The sequence below is a fragment of the Carassius auratus genome, unplaced genomic scaffold, assembly GCF_003368295.1.
Source record: "Carassius auratus strain Wakin unplaced genomic scaffold, ASM336829v1 scaf_tig00214327, whole genome shotgun sequence".
Classification (NCBI taxonomy): Eukaryota; Metazoa; Chordata; class Actinopteri; order Cypriniformes; family Cyprinidae; genus Carassius; species Carassius auratus.
Window position 1 is genome coordinate 763,708 of NW_020527617.1, and position 23,842 is coordinate 787,549.

General features: G+C 37.0%; 2 protein-coding genes across 2 annotated transcripts; one reads left to right on the forward strand and one right to left on the reverse strand.

Moving 5' to 3' along the window:
- Positions 1 to 420: 420 nt before the first annotated feature.
- LOC113091881 (serine/threonine-protein kinase 3-like) lies at positions 421 to 5,712 on the reverse strand. The gene is made up of 11 exons (XM_026257554.1): positions 5,529 to 5,712; positions 5,203 to 5,283; positions 4,984 to 5,112; positions 4,752 to 4,866; positions 4,503 to 4,667; positions 4,128 to 4,295; positions 3,898 to 4,035; positions 3,610 to 3,735; positions 3,323 to 3,521; positions 2,020 to 2,192; positions 421 to 1,931 (listed from the first exon to the last, which is right to left on the reverse strand). The coding sequence occupies exons 1-11, from the start codon at positions 5,549 to 5,551 to the stop codon at positions 1,773 to 1,775; spliced, it is 1,476 nt and encodes a 491-aa protein (XP_026113339.1). The 5' UTR covers positions 5,552 to 5,712; the 3' UTR covers positions 421 to 1,772.
- Positions 5,713 to 6,834: 1,122 nt separating this feature from the next.
- nt5c1aa (5'-nucleotidase, cytosolic IAa) lies at positions 6,835 to 23,591 on the forward strand. Its single transcript, XM_026257519.1, has 7 exons — positions 6,835 to 7,303; positions 9,435 to 9,479; positions 16,832 to 16,999; positions 17,938 to 18,067; positions 20,344 to 20,466; positions 21,139 to 21,323; positions 22,269 to 23,591. Exons 1-7 carry the CDS (start codon positions 7,157 to 7,159, stop codon positions 22,623 to 22,625), a joined length of 1,155 nt encoding a protein of 384 aa, XP_026113304.1. The 5' UTR covers positions 6,835 to 7,156; the 3' UTR covers positions 22,626 to 23,591.
- Positions 23,592 to 23,842: the final 251 nt, after the last annotated feature.

Below are 23,842 nucleotides of genomic sequence, written 5' to 3' on the forward strand. Positions count from 1 at the left end.
CATAAACAAGTCCGGAAATATAAAATATTCCTAGTATTTTTTAATGGTTTTTAGGCCTATATATTATTTTATAAACATTAGCTTAATTGTAGTTTTTAAAGTGTTATAGTTTAAACAAATAGCTTGAGACATTGTTACAATCACATTCAAACCATAAGTATTGTTTTTGTAACTTCAAACTGAAAAAAAGTTGTGAAATTATATTGGCATTTGCTCTTAAAAATAACTTCTAATAAAAAAAAAAAGTATTTTGGTGCTGAGGAAAACTGGATTTTTTTTCTCTTCTAAGACTCTATTTACATTTTTCTTTTGTTTTCAGGTTTGTCAGTGTTAGTATTTTTCAATAGCGTTTCAATGGTGTTCCCCATATATTTAACCATATTAAAAATACTGTTGTTAAATAAGTCCACAAAGAGTTTATGGAGACAAGTAACAGACCTTTATTCAAAATCTCTAGGCAGAGCGCAAAAAAAATAACATACATTATGAATAATACACAATAAATTAGAGTGTTCAGTAAAAATGTGCCTATATAAATGTCAGAGTATGAAATAAACTGATATAACTCACAACTGCAGGAAATGTAAGGCATTGGTAACATCCCTAACTATTTTATGAATAAGCTTTTTTTAAAAAGAAAAATTATTAGAAGACTATACTTCAAACCAACTCAAGATTTATAGACTTCATCAGTCCACAATCAGGGCATAAACTTCGCGAGAGTCATTTTAATGTCTATTTAAAACAACTCATCCAAGATTCAGCAACTGGTTTAGGTCATTCACATTACTGGCATTGTTACATTACTACGTCCTTGAGTTGCTGTATTGCTTCTGGTAGGTATTGCAAGACTCAATAGGCCTAGTAATGATGGTACCATTACCATAATGAGAAACACAAAATCACTGCATTGAAATGACTCCGTCTTTTGAAAAAGACCAGAAGAGAGAGAGAGAGAGACAGTTCAAAGCCGAGCAACCCCTGAGATGAAGTGAGAACTTTCAAATGGGGCACAGGAAAAGTAGTTCTCACTTCCTCACACACATATTTGCCACAAGTTATCAAGAAGCCAGTGGCAGTGAAGAGAACATAGGGAAGACGTCACACAAACATTCAGAAACCGAGAAAGTGACATTCAGCATAAAAAAGCCATGCATATTTACAAAGCTGTGAACAGATGTTTCAAACCCTACTTTGTGCTGACAAGGAATTTTAATGGGATTGGAAGCATAGCTGCGGGAATGGTCCCGTTTCTCTCTAAATTAATACCAGTAAAGATGACAGACAAAACCGTGGTATCTCTACTGTAACATGGTCCCATATTAGCAGAATACTAACATAAAGCTTGGTGATGCAAACTTCAAAAAGAGGGTTATCAAGCGCTCTAAGGCATCCTCTGCTTTTGATTGTCTTTGGTTTAGTAATCCATTCACACCTAAAAATGACTTTGCAGCAGTCCAACCAGCATTTCTTATGAATTCAGCCACAAAACTTCAATTTTTTTACAGTAATTTTCGCCTTGGATTCATTTAAGTATTAATAATGTATAAATCACAAATATAGAGTTTGCTGAATTTGTTTTTCCTAATATTGTGAATTTGAATTAATAAAAGAAAATAGTAATTTTATGTTTTATACATCCACTGGGACCTTCTTCAAAATGTACAAACAGCAGGAGTCTAGAATAAGATGCGTCAGTACAAAGACTGAACACAGGAGAGGACATAAGATCTGGCCAGCCAGCTTTGAAGCTCCAGCATCTGTGAAGTGGGTTAGAAGTTCTGCTGCCGGCGTTTCTTCGCATCCATGGCGTCGAGGATGGGTTGCCTCTTGGCCGTGTAGCGCTGCCGCAGTTCTTCAATCTCTCTCTCCATCATGGGGTCCAGAGCAGCAAGCCGCATCTGGAGCTCCTCAAAATCGAGGTTTTTCAGCTTCACAGACAGAAACAAACCGTGAATCATTTAATTCAGCTTTATGCATAGACAACGACTCAAAAAAGAACATCATCAGAGTACTTACAAAATCAAAATCTCCATCTTGCGGAACTTTCCAATTATCAGGGAAAGCGGTCTTGGAAATTAAACACGGGTCCTGTTGGTTGTGATTGAAACCCTCTTGTGCTTTATTTGAGGCTTGTTTGTCAAAGTAGTCCATGAAGGATGGACGCTGTATTTCCTGAGATGTAGGGTTCCCTATTTAGAGGAAAAAACATCAGATTAAACATGTCTCAAAGCTGCACAAAAGTGTTAAATTGGTCGTATGATGAGATTTCAAGTGTTCCTTTCTCTTTGGAGTGTTACAAGCCCTTGGTGCATGAAAAAGATCTGTAAAACTGCAAAGACTAAAGTCTCAAATCCAAAGAGATATTCTTTATAAAAGTTTAGAGTCAACCACACCCCCCTAAAAGGGCTCGTTCTAACACGCCCCCACACGTCTACGTCACAATGTGGGAAATTTGCATAACGCCAGCCAAAGGTTCACACAAAGAAGGCGTAACTTTTATTCTTGCAGTTGCCACCGCTGCCAAGTTGTGGAGACACTGTTTCATTGAAAAGAAAAACTACTTTGTTTGGCCTTCCAAATGATGACACAAATGGAAACCAGTGCTTAAGTTGTATTTACAGCACTGTTCCAGAATAGTTCAACCCAAATATTCAGATGTGTGGAGCGCATTTTACAGAGAATGAGGAATGTTTCCTGTGAGAGTAGCCTAGAAAGCAGATGTCTGTTTCTATAAAGTGGGGCAATTCCAACTTTGCAAGGAGAGTATGGTGCTTCTGACTCTCAGTCTGGAAGTATGTTTTCATATTTAAAGAATGTGCCACTGATGATTCAAGTAGAGTAGCATTTGTTGTTTCTCCAATCATAAATGCAGACATGGTTTTATGTGGGAACACAATCATAAAAAGACAGTATAAGTCATTATAATCTGTAATTATGTCCCCATTGGACGCAGCAAATGCCTTGTTTGTAATGGGTTTTATTGTTTTTGTCACGGTGGCCAGTGTTCTGACTGGGACATCCCAATATGTTAAGGGGCGTAACATTTCCATCACACACTTGAGGAATTCAGCCAATCACAATGCACTGGATAGCTGGCCAATCAGAGCACACCTTGCTTTCCAGACCAATGAGCTCTGTAAATATGTACACGTTTCAGGAAGGCGAGGCATAAAGGAGCAACAATAATGTAAAGTATGTGGAAAATATATTTTTTAACCTTGAACCGCATAGCATTACACTAAATACACAAAATAGTGTTCTTTTTAGCAGCATCATCATATGACCCATTTAATGTAAAGAAAACTATATAAACGCTCACTCTTCATCGAGCCGAAATCTTCCTCATCTTCATCGTCGCTGTTGATCACCATGGTCCCCAGGTCAGACTCCAGCATGGTGCCGCCGTGCTCGATCATGGTCTGAGCGCCGTCGCTCATAGTGCCGCTGGCTCTCATGGTGCCAGCGCTCTCTGAACCAGACTTCACCATGGTGTGGGAATCCACTTCCACTTCATCATCCTGCACGATCAGTCACATATGACATCAGCTAAGACATACGCTGACGTAAGCTGTACAACTAATATGCAACGTTGGTCAATTATCTCACCGAGTTCTCATCCTCCTCCTCCAGCTCTCTCTGCTGCTCCTGTTGTTTCTTGATCTTCATCTCCATGGCATCTGTGATCAGGTCCCGCAGGATGCTGACCGGCTTAGCACTGGTTATAAATGGATGCTGCCAAGTAGACAATGAAAAGCATACCAGATGTTTATTTTCACGGCTTGGATGGAAAATGAAGAAAATAAAAAAATCCCCCAAATAAAATAGAGAATGAATAAATAACTATGAATCCCAAACAGAATGAGAAGTTAGCAATATTTTTGGCTATACATATACCTGCAGCAATTGAGTGGCTGTCGCTCTCTGCTCTGGGTTCTTCACCAGACATTTCTTCACAAAATCTGTGAATTCGTCACTCCACAGCTCTGGCTTGCGGAAAGTGGGTGGAGGGTTTGTGGGGATCATAAAAATAGCCTGATGACACAAAAAGACAGAACAAGACACCATCACCAATCAGTTTCTTATCAAAGTTGCACATCAAGGACTTCTCAGCATGTTCCACTCACTCTCATTGGATGAATGTCTGCATAAGGAGGCTTTCCTTCGGCCATTTCTATGGATGAGATGCCGAGAGACCAGATATCTGCAACACAGTTGTAGCCGATCTCCTGGATTACTTCAGGGGCCATCCAGAAGGGTGTTCCTATAACTGTGTTCCTCTTCGCCATCGTGTCCTTTTGTGGTCATTATAAAAAATTATATAAAAAAACAAAAGCATAAAGTGCTGGATGCTTTATATTTTAATGACTTTACTATTACTCTAGAACATGAAAAAAAAAGAAAAAAAAGAAAAAAATTGAGTAATGTTGGATGTTTTATATGTAATGTTCAACCCTTTATATAGTAGTTTCTGCATTAAACCAGATAGTTTCAATACTCACAGTAAGTTGTCCAGCCACTCCGAAATCAGCTAGTTTAGCATGGCCCTCTGTGTTGAGGAGAATATTCCCTGCTTTGATGTCCCTGTGGATTTTCCTCATGAAATGGAGATACTCCAGACCTTTCAAGGTGGATTTGAGGACTGTGGCGATCTCCTCCTCGGTGAGCTTGTCAAGAGAAAAAAAAAAAGTCAGTGTAATTAACCATGTGTTGAAGCTGTGTAGTGTTTGTATAGTCATGCTTTTATTTACTGTTTTGTTGCGCAGTCTGATGATATCAGACACGGATCCAGCGCCACAGTACTCCATCACGATCCACAAATCTGTGTTCTTGAAATAGCTGCCATAGTACTTCACCACATAAGGACTGTTTAAATAAAAACAAAAAAATAGCAGTGTCGGGAAATGTTTCATATAGGCATAAAATAAAATGCTTATTATTATTATTATTATTCATTTATTGTGCATTAATTGGCTGTTTTACCTGTCACATTGCTGCATTATGGAGATCTCTTTAATGATCTCCTGCAGGTCTGATTCGACAGGAACCTGTTTAATGGCCACAACCTGGCCTGATTCCTTGTGAATGGCTTTAAAAACACTGCCATATGATCTGAACCAAAAAGCATTCATTGGGTGAAATTCTTATTCAAGATTTATCCATTCAACATCACTCGAGTAACGTTACACTGTCAATACACACCCTTCTCCAAGCTTTTCAAGGACATCAAACACTTCCTCAGGTTGCTTGGTGAGACTGTCTTCACTGAGTTTCTTCAGCTTACTGTCATCAATAAACACAATCGTAGGTTATTTAACGCTATGGTCCAAGACAGAGGAAGTTCAAATGTGACTTAAACTTATATATACGCCAACAAAAAATAACAACAACTGCTCTTGTAGATAGGTCTAATTACGAACATTAAGATATTAACCACAAAATCTGTAGTTTCATTTTGGTTGGTAAGATGAGGCCTGTAAATATTAGCTTGACCGATAACAGGTTAGCATAGCGGATCTTTCACTTACTTTTTGGGCACCGAATGCTCCATGTTTTTGTTATTCTGATGAACAGGTAATTTCCGATTAATTTCAAACACTTTGTTTGCTCAAATATTAAGGAGTCAGGCAATAACGCATGTTTTGTTCGGACTTTCAGGAAGCGCTATCGGTCTCTCCTTGCCGCTTCACAATGACGTGAAGCGAGCTTTCGTGTGCGATTTTCCTCGACAAACCGCACTTCAAAATAAAAGTCTCTAAAAAAAGAAAAAAAAAACTAAATATATTGAAAGCTCATTGAGGGTGCAATAATGGAGACTTTCCATGTACAGTGTTTAAGCAGAAAATAAATCGTACATCTGTATTAACATCATGAATCGATTTCAAAAGCCACTTTGAGAGGTTCAGTGGATTTTATTTATGAATAAAACATGATTATAATCAAAACATATAAAACAAGAGTCTCCTCTTCGCTTGTTTCTATGGGGAGAAATGTGGCTGGACTCAGCCAGACCCTCCTCGCTGGACTAGGCAGATTCAAACATATAATAGTGTTCAGTTAGTTAGTTCCAGTTCTTCGCTATGATTGGCAGAGCAGTGTTTCAGAGTAACACTGGGCCATTGCATTTATCACTCCTCTTGTCTACAAACCAGAAGCAGTATATAGAGAGTGAGGAGCAGAATTTGCCTAAGAGTTGGTTTGTTCCCTAAATTGGGAAATGGAAAACCATGAGGGATTCTGTAGAAGAATGATTACACTGCACGTTAAAAGGGAAGGGAAAATGTCTATCCCCGCACCATTAATATGTTGTGCCAGATTAGCTTTCTGTCTGTGAGTTGCTTGGTGACATGCAAAACTTGAATACAAATATACAAACTAACTAGCCAAAACTTACATTACCCAATGCAAAATCACACTGCAATGCTGAATATCTAGATGTCATACTTAAACTGCTATTGTGGAATCCCTGAGAATGAGAATATATTTCTTCCTTCACCCAGAAGAGGACAGCACTGGACAGTGTGGACAGTTGTCACTCCTGGCCCCAGGGCTCTTGTCAGGGCTCCAACTAAACAGCCAATCCCTGGCGAGGTTGTACATGGGGTTGAAGTGCTGCCTAGCAACTGAGTATTGGGTAATGTGCTGTTTCACCCCATTACAATGGCATTAAGGGGTATCTGTCTGTATGTCTGTCTGTGTATGTGTCTATGGGGATATACCAGAAAGAACAGCTGTCAGGGAAGCCCGTTATTCATTGGCTGAAATATGCTGATCCAATCAGAATATTATATTTTGAGAGAGGGAGGGAGAGCACATGCAGATGGATTAAAGAGGGAATAGAGGGAAATAGAGGAGGGCGGCATGTGCATGAGTGAGGGATGAGTATGAAGGGAGGGAAAGAAAGAGAGAAGGGGACAGATATCAACACATACCACGTCGCAGCAGTAGATTGCAGGCACAGCTTCAGAGCAGAGAGGATATAGAACCAAAGCCAGCAATACCATTAGACACTGAATCAGGAGTATAGCATTGGATACTAGCTGTACTGTGCTACCTAAAGCAGGAGACATACATGTGTGTGGAAGAGAGGCTGTGCATTTGAACAGAGAGAATTAGCCCTGGATCAGTGTGTCGTTAATGAGAAGAGCTGGGGAGAATGAGTCTTGACCCTGTTCAGGTCATGAAGAGGCAAGACTCCTTGCCCAAAGCCTGCCCGACAGCCTCAAATGGTGATAGCAAAGCATCCTGGGACGACAGCAAGGATATCCATGAAAATGTGGGTTCTACAAAGAAGCCCAAACCAGTAAGTGTCCCATTTGTGATTTCTGTCTTTCCCATTCAGTTTGTGCATCATATTTGCATATATAACTCTACACATTAATTGTGATGTGATTTTTCCTATTGCCTCTGTCCTTTTTCTGGTGAGGTCCCACTTTTGCCGGCTATTTAGTGCGTTAAGTGTGTACGTACATTAGTGCACGTATTTCAGCGCCCACTTTTAAGTCACTTTACCCTCATAGTGACCTGTAGCTTGCCAGAACAGCATAATTACATGAAATATAATTAGAAAAACATACAGAGGAGCATAGCCTTTTATGTTGTGATGCCTGCTGTTGTGTCAGTGTTTGTAAAACAGAAACAGAACAGGTTTAATAGGACAGCACTATTAGGTAACAGTACTAATGTAAGGAGATAATGCCATCAGAGGAGGTACAGCAGGTGCAGCTCAGACGTCCATTGCTTATTTAGACTCTGCTAACACCAGCGTAAAGATATCGAAATGCCATCTGTCAAATGTTGTGTTGAATAAAATAGTGACATTGCCTCCAAGGGCAGAGCTTTATAATAGGAGATTCTGTCTGACCTAGTGCATTTGTTTTGTATCTTAAAGAAGTTATTAAATACACTTTGGATGGCACATTAATTTGAACAGACATGAAATCAGCTCAGTGCATGCAACAGGCAACTGGTCAACACCATGTGGATATTTCCCTTCTCTGCAGTAGCCTTTAGCTCTATACACACTCTAAGTGTCACTGGCCTTTTCCAGATCTATTAATAACCTACAATGCTGTTCTCCTATTTGTTGTATTCTCCTGTTTCCAACACTTGCACTGCTTGTCCCAGACGGACCCAGAAGTGATTTATGTTTCCTGTTCCCAGTATTGTCTAGTAGTTTACCTAGTTAGTGGGTATAGAAAGTCACCAGCCAATACACTTTGACCTATATGGACACACATTAGCCAAGTAAAATATCTAATTTGAGCGTACAGACACATACCTTAAAGTCTTGGGTACAAAAAAGCAATTGAATATTTACAGCATTATTGACTAGAGAGACATTACAGTTCATTTACTGCATGTACACTATACTAAAGTTATCAAGTTGTCAGTGAGAACCTGGCCTTAGATAAATGATAATATACAAACATATACATTTAAAAATTTTGTTAAGTAATAAATGTTGTGAAATAACAACAGACACTGCTTTTCAAAAGTGTGGAGTCAATAATATGTTTCCTTTTTGAAAGAAATTGATTTTGCTCAGCAAGAATGCATTAATTTGATAAAAAATTAAATTGACAGTAAAGATGTTATGTAAAACATTCTTATTGATTCAAATACACTTTGTTCTTTTGAACTTTCTTTTAAATAAAATCATGACATTTCTGAAGGATCAAGTGACACTGTAAACTGAAGTAATGGCTGCTGTGAATTATTATAGAAAACAGTTGTTTTAAACCGAAGTAATGTTCAATTTGACAGTTTGATGTATTTTTGATCTTCTTTAAAATATTGCTCCTATTTTATGAGACAACAAAACAACATTTTTGAAGAAGGATGGTATCTTTCTATGCCCACTTCATATTTGAAAGGAATGCCCACAATGTAAAGGAGCAAAACTGGAGTTTCTGTTTCTGCTTGGTCAGAGGGGAAAGAAAGCACAGAGTTTACTTTTTTATTTACCAGGAGATTATTTCCTGAGGCGAGCTGCTGCTAAAACTCAATCTTGAACCCCCGTGGTGTCTGTAACTGTATCTATGTGTCTCTAAATCAAGAGTTTGAACCATGCTACTGAGCAAGCATTTGAGAGCTTTTTTAAGCACACGGTTTATATATTACACATCACCACAGGAGAGCTAATAAGAACAGCCACTCCAAAGCGCTACAATATCACTTACCCATGATTCTTAGTGAAATATAGCAATATTTACTGAATCTGAAGCAAATTTTCCAATATTGTTGTTGGTGACCATGAAAGGATTGTTTGGTGGTTTGTTTCTCAACAAGGCTCATCTGTTGTATTTGCTTTCCATCTGTGTTTTCCTATTTATTTCCATTCAGAAAATACACGTATTATGATATGCATTCCATAACAGACAAATCTGTAAAACTGTGACGTGGAGGTTGATATGAAATGTTATTTTATGAAGGGACCTGTGAGACGGGCCAGGAAGGTGGAGGGAGGCATATTCTTTGTAAGTATTTTCAAAGGGTCATGCAGATTTTCATCTCCGCCGTCACATTAACAATCTGTTCTGCTTTGCTCTACTAAACGCATGACCTTTTGACCTACAATATGGACTATGTTATTGCATTTTAAGAGCTCAGTTTGATGATGCTTTTAAAACATTTGACAGTGTTTTTAAGTCACATTACTGGGTGCAAAGAAAAATCATTTCAAAATCCATGTCTTTCAGTAGATATATTAGTGTGTCTGGCAGTGGGGTTTAACTAAAGGCAAGACACAAACACACACACACACACACACACACACACACACACACACACACACACACACACACACACACACACACACACACACACACACACACACACACACACACAGAGTCTGGTTCACTATCCTTGTGATGATATTTTGTATGATTTATAACCTTCTGTACCCATGGGGACCTCAATTTAGGTCCCCACAGTGACATAAGTCCCAATGAGTTGGTGTGTATTCAGGTTTAAGTCCCCACCGGTATATAACATGTACACACACACACACACACACACACACACACGCATGCACACATATAAATGTAGAGTATATCATTATAGAAATTATATACTTTTGCAATCAGAAAAAAAAATATTAAATTGAATTCACAAATTTACAAATTAGTTTGACTTATAATGCAGTTTACACTTTTTACCAATCAGTTAACTTTACTTTTATAGTCATATGTGATTATTTTGTTTTGTTTTTTTTCTGACAAATAGCAATTTTACATAGCTAGAAGAAATTACATAACTAGAAAAAAATCATTATAAAAATGTACACTTTTTTTTTTAACTTTGACTGTTCCAGGTCCAGAAATCAAACTTTTAAAGTTCTCAAATATAATATTGTTTTTGGCCAAGTTGCCCCAGGCCCTGTTTGAGAACCAGTGGTCTTTAGGACACTCAGACTCTTTCCTCTCATTCTTTTTTTCTCTATCTTTCTTTCTTTAATTAATTAATTATTTATTTGTAAATATTTTTTCCCCTTTAACACCCTAAATGTTAGCATATTCTCAACTTTTCCCCCTTAACATTAACTAATTTGTTCCACTATGTTTTGCCTTTGTATTTCTGTCTGATAAAGAAAACTAATATCTGCAGGAAAAATATCACTTATAGCTGGTAAGTTGCAATTTAAACAATTAGGACAGATACTAAACGGCAATACAATGTTCACTTTTTCCTGATCTGTAAAGGGCTTTAAGAGTAAATGTTCCGTCTGACAATGTACTGAATAGTTCAATTCTGGCCCCACTGCCCCATCAGCCCATTCCCTTTGTAATGCAGTGGCCTCTTTTCCACTCTTATTTCCTGGTAATGTCTCATTTCCACAACCGCCTGAAATATCATATCATCAAAAAATGTTCCAGTCTTAAAGGGTTAGTTCACCCAAATAGCAAAATTATGTCATTAATAACTCACCCTCATGTCGTTCCAAACCCGTGAGACATCCGTTCATCTTCAGAACACAGTTTAAGATATTTAAGATTTAGTCAGAGAGCTCTCAGTCACTTCATTGAAGCTGTGTGTACGGTATACTGTCCATGTCCAGAAAGGTAAGAAAAACATCATCAAAGTAGTTCATGTGACATCAGAGGGTCAGTTAGAATTTTTTGAAGCATTGAAAATACATTTTGGTCCAAAAGTAGCAAAAACTACGACTTTATTCAGCATTGTCTTCTCTTCCGTGTCTGTTGTGAGAGATAGTTCAAATCAAAGCAGTCTGGATATCCGGTTCGCGAACGAATCATTCAATGTAACCGGATCTTCTTTAACCAGTTTACCAAATCGAACTGAATCGTTTTAAACGGTTTGCGTCTCCAATACGAATTAATCCACAAATGACTTAAGCTGTTAACTTTTTTAATGTGGCTGAGACTCCCTCTGAGTTAAAACAAACCAATATCCCGGAGTAATTCATTTACTCAAACAGTACATTGACTGAACTGCTGTGAAGAGGGAACTGAGGATTAACACCGAGCGGAGCCAGATAACGAATAAAACATTGACTCGTTCACGAGTCAAGAACCGTTTCTGTCAGACGCGTCCGAATCGCGAACCCAGGAGCTGATGATACTGCGCATGTGTGATTCAGCGTGAAGCAAACCAACACACAGAGCCTCTGAACCGAACTGATTCTTTTGGTGATTGATTCTGAACTGATTCTGTGCCAATGTTATGAGCGCGGGTAAACCGAATGCTTGAATCAAGGGCAATCATCGCAAATGACATCATTACATCGAGTGCAAAAAAACCGGTGAACCGTTTTCTTCAACCGGTTTATTGAATCGAACTGTCCGAAAGAAGTACTGGTGGTCCGAAAACCAATGCAACTGGTTCTTGACTCGAGAACGATTCAATCTTTTGTTTGTTATCTGGCTCGGCTCTGTGTTCATCTTCAGTTCTCTCTTCACAGCAGTTCAGTCAGTGTACTGTTTGAGTGCATGCATTACTCCGGGACACATTAAACAAGTTAACAGCTTAAAGAGCACCTAATATGGCATTTAAAATGTTCCAAATATTGTTTTAGAAGTCCCCAACAACAGTTTTGCATGCATGCAATGACAAAAAAGACTTTAGTTTTCTTAATATGCATTTATTTTTACCTGTTTTGACAGCGATTCTCAAATGATTCGTTTAGTGATTCACTTTCCAAAACCCCGCCTTTACGTGACGTTAGCGAATATAGTCCAGAGTTCATATTGTAAAAGCACAATCAGTCTTTGTTTGAGTTAACTCGATGCATAAACATAACGTTTTTACCAAAAAAAAAAAAAAAAAGCAGTAACGTTACATTACTACAAGGTATGACTCTATTCTTAAAGAAAACTCCGAAAACAACGACAAACAATTCACATATCTCAATACAATTGTCATTGAAGACCTAGAAGCTAAACGGTGCTTACACAACAAACCAAACAATCATTAAGCATGCTACATAAAACATAAAAGCAACAATTATTAATAACACTTACAGGTTGTGATACGGAGAGGGAAGCTGATGCAAATACACTTGGAACTGAACCTTCCTTCAATATCAGCCGGCTCGCGAATCCAAGTTTGATTGCATTTAAGTTGGTAAAGCAATCGTCTTCAAAATGGCGTGAACAAAGCACAAGGCTCGGACTATACTTCTGTGGTACAGTTGTATATATGAATTGTAGCCACTTAGTCTTCAAATGCTCATCCTTGGGCAGATGAAAAAAGTTTGCTTTTGAGTCGCACTTCAGAACACAGCGTCTCGTCGCCATGATGATTTCTAGTTTTCACTGGCATCTTGGAGCGCAATAAGGGGGCGTGTCGTATTCAAATAACTTGACAAGTTGACGTCATCTAGTCAGAGAAAAAGCTTCAGTCTTCTAACGATTCATAAAAATGACTCAGAGTCGACTCTTACTTTTGAAAGACAATAACTTTATATACGGTGCACTGTCATATTTCAAACTTTGCAGGATGTTTTTATTCACTTAGATCTATGTTACACACTACATGAAAGGTAAATTTCAAAATTCCATGATAGGTGCTCTTTAAGTCATTTGTGGATTAATGCGTATTAGAGACGCGAACCCTTTAAAACGATTCAGTTCGATTTGGTGAACTGGTTCAAAAAGATCCGGTTGCATCGAATGATTCGTTCGCGAACCGGATATCACTAAACTGCAGTGTACACGCTCACAACAGACACGAAAGAGAAGACAATGCTGAATAAAGTCGTAGTTTTTGCTATTTTTGGACCAAAATGTATTTTCGATGCTTCAAAAAATTCTAACTGACCCTCTGATGTCACATGGACTACTTTGAAGATGTTTTTCTTACATTTCTGGACATGGACAGTAAACCGTACATACAGCTTTAATGGAGGGACTGAGAGCTCTCGGACTAAATCTAAAATATCTTAAACTGTGTTCTGAAGATGAACGGAGGTCTCACGGGTTTGGAACAACAAAAGGGTAAGTTATAAACAGTGTTGGGAAGGTTACTTTGGAAATGTAATAGGTTACAGATTACAAGTTACCCTGTTTAAAATGTAATAGTAGTGTAACTTTTTCAATTACTTTATTAAAGTAATGTAACTAATTACTTTTGAGTACTTTTTGATTACTTTTCTAAATTTGTGAACATTATAATAAATAAAAGCATATATATCAACTCAAATACAGTTATCTAATAAGCATGTGTCATATGCTGTTTAATAAACTCCTGAAACATTGGTGTTTGTTTTTTTTTTAAACTGCTGTCTCTTTGTATATGATATGATGATAGTTTTCTCAAAATAAGTAAAATGCATAAAGTGACAGAGCAGTTCTAGAAATTATGTGTATGTGCTCGTGTACTCATATATTGAGACGGCAGAGGTTGAAAACACTGCGAGCTTCAGTAGGCCTATGTGTAGTAAATGAAACTGCATGTCTTTGCCATTAATTTACAGGAGGGGCAGACTGGGAAAAAAAATCAGAATGGAAAATTCAAACTCATACAAACAAATTCATGGACAATACTATTTTTTGTATGGACCTGACATAAAAAAGGTTTAAATCTTTAATATGGGGACATGTCAAATAATTAAAAGTTCTTTTCTGAATGGCACCTTCACTTCCATTTTTCTCTTCAGTCTCATTATTTTGCCCCCTTATCCATCTTAATACTCAAGATTGAACAAAACTGTACTTTACAATACAATACTCTACAATACTACAATATATTTATAGAAAAATCCTAATACTGTACACGAGTCATGTTTTTCCCTTACAAAAATTTACCATGCTTTTATTAGCCTATATAAAAGTACAATAACCTTGTATGGTTTTTTTGTTTTGCAAATGGATTCGTATTTATTTTTAAATAAATAAATTTGTAAAATAATTTTACATTTTTGGTTACCACAGTTAAACAATAGTAACCATTTTCACTGGATTTATAGTAAAAGAATAAAATGTAAATTTTCGCAAGGGTTGTGTCAAAAAAGCATCTTTACAGATTAAACTGACCTGAAACCCTGAACAGTAGTTCTGCTTCTCTGTTCCAGCTGTGCGCTTCCACAGTCCACTCTTTTATCTCTCTTTCGCATTGATTACTTGGAGTCTGATCCAAACCGTTTGGCGGAGGCACGGAGAGCGCGCGAGTCACGACTAACAGATTTATTAGAGATTTAATTATCAATTGGCGGATTCGCAAATGATCGCTTTAGTACATTCGGCAGGCAATTATACAATAATGATATTAAAATATTGGGACAAGTTGAGGAAGACTGAGGAAGCTGGCAGGCCACCGGGAATTGTCCCGGTTCTCCCGGTGTCCAGTCCGCGCGTGATTTCAACTGACACGCAGAACGTGCAGGAGTCATATATTGCATTTTGGGGGCTTGATATTCACAGACACCAGTCCATGTCATGTTTTGATTCAAGTGTACTGACCTACTTTTGATTTAGTCATCCAAAATGTGGCATATTCCGTCCGTGTTAGGCATCCCGGAAATTATTAGGGCGTATGTCTTAGAATAGTCAGTGCAATTTGGGAAAGAAATCAGTTAAATCTGTATGTGGATATGTGTAAATATTCAAATGTAATCTCCTTTGTAATCGTTAAAAAATTCATAAGTAACTGTAATTTAATTACTCATTTTTTCTTAGTAACTGTAACTAATTACAGTTACATTAATTTTGTAATTAAATTACGTAACGCCGTTACATGTAACTAGTTACTCCCCAACACTGGTTATAAATGACATAATTTTGCTATTTGGGTGAACTATCCCTTTAATCAGACCTCTAGGATCTCCTAGCACGAGGGAGAGATGCCACATGGCCCATCATGAACGGCCAATCGGCCTCAGTTCTTTGGGAAAAGAGGCTTTTAAATCATCACAGATCAATTTACACAGGCTTGTCCTTTTCCCATAACCCCCAAACAGTACACGTCTTGGGCTGGAGGGTTGTCGCCCGGTTGAGGGTGTGTTGAACAGGATGCACAGCGGTCTGGCTGCGTCAAGCGGGAGCCCCTTTCCAAAATTAACTAGCCCTGCTCTTCCTGGTGGTTTCCTGTGACATACTGCGCAGCCATCAGTCTGCTGATGTGTGGCCATGTGACACATGAGCACGGTAAATGTTTTATGCTCTGCTGCTAGGAATCACATTACTGACTACACCACCTGATACATCCCCAGCAGTGTCCACTGAATTACAGAACACAAGTTGAAAACATTACTTGAAAATTAATTTGATGACTGGGTGACTCTTTGTGGTCTGTGTGGCAGCATATTAAATATTGACTGAATAATCAAATAGGGAATAGAGTTTGTGATGATAATCTCAAATTATCTGGTCCTGTCCGATCTACTCGATCTACCGGAGATCCTAATGTGCTCTTCATTAATCACGCTATTATTGCCTTCTCATCTAAAGTGATAATCTGTAATGGCGCATGATTGCTTGCTGCAGAGAGATGATTATTGTGTTTCATGTTGTTCTTTCAACTGCTTTGTGCACTTCACAATATTTAAATCTTGACAGTTCTTTTTAAAGGCACAGTTCACCCTAAATTGGCAATAATTTGTAAATTGGTAAATATGACTTCTGGGCTATATTTCCTTCATCTGAAGTCTTGCCATACCTTAGTGACATTGTTATTTATTGTTATATATATATATATATATATATATATATATATATATATATATATAGACGTGTCTTGTCAGATTTGAAATCAATGATTCCAAATGTTACTAGTTCTTATATTGAACAGTGTTGTTATTGTTCACCAATAAAAATATTGAAAACCAGTAAAACTATGTATACATTTTTTTTATTTAAATAAAGCTCAAATTAAGTTAAATAAAAAAAGCAAATAAAATATGAGATGAAAAACTTAAACTTATAGAAAAATATAAATTAAAATTTGTAATGTTGCCTTGGCCTAGTTTGAATTGCAGTACAAAAATTACTAAAACTGAAATAAATAGAAATGAAATTTAAATAGAAATATAATTTTTTTTAAATGTTTCAAAAATGACAAAAGCATATAACAGGATTATTAAATTTAGTACTAAAATGATTACTAAAATAACCCTATTATTATGTAATAATTAGATATGAGAATTTTCAAATCACACAAATGGAATTTGAGAGTTGTAGAGGAAGACAATTATTTGGAAGTTGACATTTCAGTATATTTGTCACATGGGGCTATCATTTGTCATATGGACCACTTTCATGAAATCAGTGCACATACTTTAAATAAACAGAGGAACCGGGTACCCTGTACTTGTATGAGATATGCTCTAAATATGTGATGAATGTCTCACAGCACTTTCACCATCCTTATTCAGCCCAAACCAGAGAACGCAGTCACCATTGCTGTGTCGTCGAGGGTTCTGTTCCACACAGAGATAGAGCAGAAGGTGTTTGAGCAGAAAGGTATAGAGGAGTACCTCAGGTATCAGGTGGAGCACGAAAATGAGCCCTTTGCACCTGGCCCAGCATTCCCATTGGTTAAGGTAATAATGCACAATGATATTAGAAAACTGAAAAATATAACGCATTATCAAGTTATGAGGTTTTTTTTTTTTTTTTACAAATACTAGGGCAATGTCTTAAAGGATGAGTTCATCCAAAACAATAAATAAATAACCTTCTGCCCATCCAAGATGAAGATGATTCTGTTTTTTCATTGGAACAGATTTGGAGAAATGCAGCATTACACCACTCACCAATGGATCCTCTGCAGTGAATGGGTGCCGTCAGATGAGTTCAAACAAATGATAAACAATCACAATAATCCACATGTAATCCACTACACTCCATCAATTAACATCTTGTGAAGTGAAAAGCTGCATGTTTGTAAGAAACAAATCCATCATTAAGATGCTTTAATTTTAAACAGTCACTTCTGGCCAAAATATGAGTCCATAATCCACAGTAACACTTTATCCAGTGCAAAAAGTCCATCCCCTTTTGCCCTCTCACATTAAAATCCACATATTTGTTTAGAAAGGTTTTGGACTGTTTTCGCATGTAATTTATGCTTGATTGGTGCATATGTATCTCCTGATTCAGACAAGATGATGACTTTTCCACTACAGAAAGCAGTAGAGGATTATTTTATCCAGAATCAGTGGTTTGAAAACATCTTAATGATGAATTGTGTTTATTACAAATCCAACGCTTGTGCCCTTGATTACTTGTGAATTATTGTGATGTTTTTGTCAGCTGTTTGGACTCTCATTCTCTTGCTAAGCAAAGTATGTAATGCTACATTTCTCCAAATCTTTTCTGATGAACAAACAATCTACATCTTGGATGGCCTGAGGGTGAGCAAATTTTTAACTATTCTTTTAACAATATTGACTGTAATATTGTCACTGACTACCCCATAATCAACTACTTACAGTATAGCTCCATATGATTAGACACAGTATTTTGTGTGTTTTCTCAGGCACTGGAGACAGTTAATTGCCACTTGCGGGAGCTCTATCCAGAAAGCGAGGAGCTTTTTGACATTGTGCTAGTAACCTACAACCATGCTAACGTAGGCATCAGACTCATCAACACCATCAACTACCACAGTAAGTACTACTGACCTTCCAGCAATCTGGATCCATACTTTCCATAAAGATATACATGGTCAGAAAGGTCCACAATGCTATCCTTGGGTGATCAATGTTGACAATAAATGATAACTAATAATAATTACTGCAAAAACTGTAACATGTATGTAACGTTTATATTCAGTTAAAAAATTATAAGAAAGAAAATGATTATTCATTTGAGAAAATTACATGCGTTTTGATAAAAGGCAGTAAAATGTGAATAAAGGTAACTCAGCATGAAATCATAAACAATAAAGCAGTAAAATGTAGATTGCTATGCTATATTATTAATCAATAAGTCAAAGGCATGGGATACAAAGTACTGACATGATTCAGAGGACACAAAACTGTAAATACAAATGTTTTCTTAGAAGATAAATCTCCAGCTGGCCGATCATATCTTCCCACAGAGATGCATGTGACACCTCTAACCTTTGTATCACAAACCAGCCACTTCCTGCTCGGTTCCCTGCAGTGCCCCAGCTGGACTGGTTTTGATCGTTCTGGTGGCTGACTGAAGAAAAAACAAACATCTCTCCATCCTTTGGCCTCTCTTTGAACAGAACAACAAATACGTGGTTATGAACTGACGTTTCATGAAGCATTTGAAGTCAGAACTTTGTGTCCCGTACCATGAAATACTGTTAGATGTTTGTTAGATGATAAATAAGAAGAGTCTAATGCTGCAAAAGTGCCAAAATCCATCACAGCAAGAAAAAAAATGATACAAAAGAATGCAACAAATAATATTGTGCCTATATATTCTTCTTTCATCTAAAGCCCGATAATAATTTTTCAAATTGTTTGGGCTTTGAAACAAGAGCCAGTCAAATCGCATGGGAGATCATTTGATCTAAAATATCTGAAAAGAGTGCTGAAAAGTTCTCTCATATTTCTGTTCTATTCTCACTGGAGAACATTAACCCCATTACCTTGTAGACGCATTCACATCACTAATATTTTATATTCATACTTTATTAAAATGTATTATAATGTTTTAGCAATAGCAATTAATAATATGATTTTTTTTTGATGTCTCAATGCATTTCCTCTCACCTGAGCCTTTTTATCTCATGTAGCTTCTTTTTACATCTCTGAACTGCATTTATCCCTTTATTTAATGGCTCTCTGCAATACTTGATTCTGATTGGTCAGTCACAGCATCCTCTGGTCACAGGTCACATATTTTTGTATAACAAGGCTAAACTGTATATCTGACACTGTTCCTGTTATCCTATTTGGTACTAATTTCTTGTCTCCTATTGCACTTCACAGTTTCATTTTTTAAATGATAAAATAAGTCAAATCAATGTTTTATGTCCATGTATCCACTTATTTGCTAAGTAGCCCTAGAAATGTAATAATGTAGAGTTATGCAGAGCAAAATTATTACCATTATCTCAAAATAAACACCTTCGGGTGCCGTAAGACTCCACCCCTCTACACCAGGATGCTGATGGGGGTTTATTTTGAGATAATGATCAGCTGACTGTACCTTATCCTTTACTCCTGCCAAACTTGGCTTGACGTGTCATATAAATCAAACCTGCTGCTGATGTCTTACTGAGCTGGTACCCATGCACTAATGTGTCAAAGTCTAAAAGGAGCTCATTACCCCAACATTTCCCACCAGTCTAAGCTTTCCATTTGTTAGACAGTTCATAAATGAGGTGTCGAAATAGTCTTCTAATCGAGAACAGTGACTTTTAAACACCGATTGTTTAAATACCTTTAATTTTAATGACCTTTATTTCTAACGACATTTCCCCTCATTAAAAAAAGGTTGTATAGATAAAGCTACAGCTAATACTACTTTGGTAAATGTTTTTAAATATATACTCATGTGAGAGGAAGACTCCATTCATATAACATCTGTTTTATTTTACATGGACGCAAGGGCGGCCATTATAGGATCACATGACCAGCTGAATAATACTTGAATTATCACAGAAAATAAATTACTCCTGGCCGACAGCTAACAGAGTATTTCTATAGTCACATTGATAACTGAAGGGTTTTTTTAGTTTGATACTACATCCACACCATTAGGTGTCACTATAAACCATAGATTGCCAAATGAACCACATTTACTATTTACTGATCAATATACACTCTTTTTTGATCCCAAGTACATACCCTTTCAAAACACTAAAATAACAATAGCTTGAATGCAATATAAGTTGCTATGGATAAAAGTGTCTGCCAAATGCATAAATGTAAATGGGTGTTTAATATTCTTCTCTCATCCCCAGATCTATTCATTGAGCGGTTCTGCATGACAGGAGGTAGCAGCCCCATTGGGTACCTGAAAGCATTGCATACAAACTTGTATTTGTCTGCCGATACTGAAAAGGTTCAGGAAGCCCTCGCTGAAGGTTAGGACACAGTAAATATGAGATAACACATCCAACCGACTAGTACTTCATCTTGTAGCACAATAACATTCAGTAACTGTGACATTTTTATGCAACAAGCAGTATAATTTTTTTTTTTTATCAAATTGAATTCATAAATGGTGAGTAAAAGTTATAGTATATATGATGCAGAATTAGTGTACAGTCTCAATGCCACAATACAGTGTAGCAAAACCATGTGAAGTGAACTTACCAAGAAACCAGTTTATCACGACCAGGTGATTTACAAACAGAAGACCTGTGGTATAACAAAAGGTAACCTGTCAATGATTGTGAATTTTGAAATGTGCTAAATTACTTATTGGTCATAGTGACCCCAAAGAAATTGCTTTTGCAGTTTGCCATTTAAAGATTCTTTGAGCACATGAGCACTGTACCGTCTGTCGCTTTGTTCACATAGTACAGTCATCATATTAATTATTGTATAAATAACTTGTATATAAAGTAAGCTGAATAAACCTAACTGAAGTGGGGGGAAGCATTGAACTCCAGATCGATTTAACAATCCAATGACCTATTTGTTTTACTGAGGCTTATTGGTTCCTGCCATAAAGTCTTTAAAGAACACCCTTTAAATGTCAGTCATCACACAGCTTTTCGGCTGATGAGTTTTATCTTTGTGTTTTCTTACAGGGATTGCAGCAGCCACTATGTTTATGTCAGAAAAACAAACTGAGGTGTCTGAGACTCAGCTGAGAGTGGCATTTGATGGTGACGCTGTTCTTTTTTCTGATGAATCTGAGCGTATTTTTAAAGCCCATGGCCTGGACAAGTTCTTCGAACACGAGAGGGAAAATGAAAACACATTGTTAGATCATGTATGCATTTTAATTTTTATTCATTTGATCTGTTTATATTTTAAATGAGACAGAGCAAATGAAAAATGCATGTTTAAAGGAATAGTTCACCCAAAAATTATAATCTGTTGATAATTTACTCATGCTCATGCCATTTAGATGAGTTTGTTTCTTTGTTGGAACAGATTTGGAGAAATGTAGCATTACATGACTTGCTCACCAATGGATCCTCTGCAGTGAATGGGTGCCGTCAGAATGAGAGTCTAAACAGCTGATAAAAACAATACAGTAATACACTAGTAATCCACACGATAATAGTAATCCATCAGTTAATGTCTTGTGAAGAAAAAAGCTGAATGTTTGTAACAAAAAAAAATACATCATTAAGGTATTTTAACTTTAAACCGTCACTTCTGTCCAAAATATTCATAATCCATAATGACACTTCCTCCAGTGAAAGAATCATTCCCTGTGGTCTTTTCACATTAAAATCTACAGACATATTTGTTTAGAACTGTTGAAAATGGTGCTTGATTTATGCATATTTCTCTCCTGATTCAGGCGAGACAACTAGAAAACAATATTATTTATAGTGAACTTTATTATATATATAGGAACTTCACGAGACATTAATGGATGGATTGCTTGTGGATTACTGTGTTGTTTTTATCAGCTGTTAGGACTCTCATTCTGACGGCACCCATTCACTGCAGAGGATCCATTGGTGAGCAAGTGATGTAATGCTACATTTCTCCAAATCCTTTCTGATGAAGAAACAAACTCAAATTTTCAGCTAATTTAAATTATTCCTCTGTAATCCTTTACAATGATCATTTTGGCATTGTCACAAGTGGAGTAAATAATGACACACCATCTTTAAATTAGCTGATATAATATATCATGTTTTTATTTTATATAAAGCTGAATCTCGAACAACCGGATGTAATGTATCTGTTTACCTCACAGGGGCCACTGAAAGGTTTTCTGGAAGTGCTTGGGAAAATTCAGAAGAAATTCTACGCTAAAGGCCAACGTCTGCACTGTCCCATCCGCACCTACCTCGTGACGTCCCGCAGCGCAGCCAGCTCCGGCATCCGTGCCTTAAAGACTCTCCGTGCCTGGGGACTAGAGACAGATGAGGCTCTTTTCCTGGCTGGGGCACCGAAAGGCCCCATGCTGGAGAAAATCCGGCCCCACATCTACTTTGATGACCAGATGTTTCATGTGGAGGGCGCTGTAGAGATGGGTGCCATTGCCGCCCATGTGCCCTACGGGATTGCACAGAAATACCCTCATAAAAAAAGCAGCAATACAGGAAAATAACAAAGAACGGGGAAAATATGAAGAGGCACATTATGTTCCTATTTTGGAAACGACGTTTAAGTTGCGTACATTTTTATCTTGTAAACTCATTTGTGCACTCATTGGATCAGGACCTCAGTATTCGCTTGGCCTTTTTCTATATGACCTATGCAAGGACACACACAACATTTAACCAGCTAAAGATTCAACCCAGTGTTGTTCCTCTGCACTGTTTCACCATCAGTAATTCTGTTCATGACTTTTGAAATATGTTTTATGAATGAAATTTGACCAATGTGCCTCTGTTGAAGCACTGCGATGAACGGTCATTTTCGTCTAAGCATATGTTTCTAAGAGAGTTTCTCAGTTTGTTGAAATATACATGACATCAACTTACTGTTAAAATGGAATGCGTGCTGCTATTCTTATTTGTACAATGTGTGTTTTAAATCGCACTGTATAATTCAGCATTGGACTGTGATGGTGTTCTTGCTTATTACTGTGTGAGCAAAACTACAGTATTCTTTCATGCAATCTAATGAATATGGTCGTATATAATAGATGGAATGTTAGTCTGTAATGTAATGTTAATAAGAATATTTTATGAGAAGATGAAGTACTCAGAGTCTATAAAGCCATGGGTAGTGAATGATTTATTTAAAGTGCTAACTGTACTTTTTTGTTTTGTCATCTGCATTCAATATACACTACTGTTTAAAAGATTGGGGATATTAATGTTTTGAAAGAAATTAATAATTTTATTCAGCAAGGATGCATTAAATCAATCTAAAGAGACTATAATTATAATACAGACATTAAAGAATCCTGAAAAATATGTATTACAGAATGTGCAGCCACAAAAATATTAAAATATATCATCATTACCTGCCACACTTTCTCTCAAAGATACATTCGTCATGGAGTTAATATCATTTCTTGTTTACACATGGTCCATAGCTTGGCATCAGATAAAAGTTATCATCATCAGAACTGGCAACTGTCTATTTCTGCTTAAGGGTAGTGAAGACATCATTTCCTGCTTATGTATACTGATTTATTCGCATGTTTCTTGTGCCTTGTCTTTCTGTGCTGTTTAGTAATGTTTTGCAGCATCCGTTGTATAAACATTATTGGAACAAACTATGTTGACATTAGCGTTTAGTCTGCCTCTTTAAATTAATCCTGCTCTGATTGTTAAATCTACTCAATTTGTGACATATTAGCTGCCTTCTCCATAA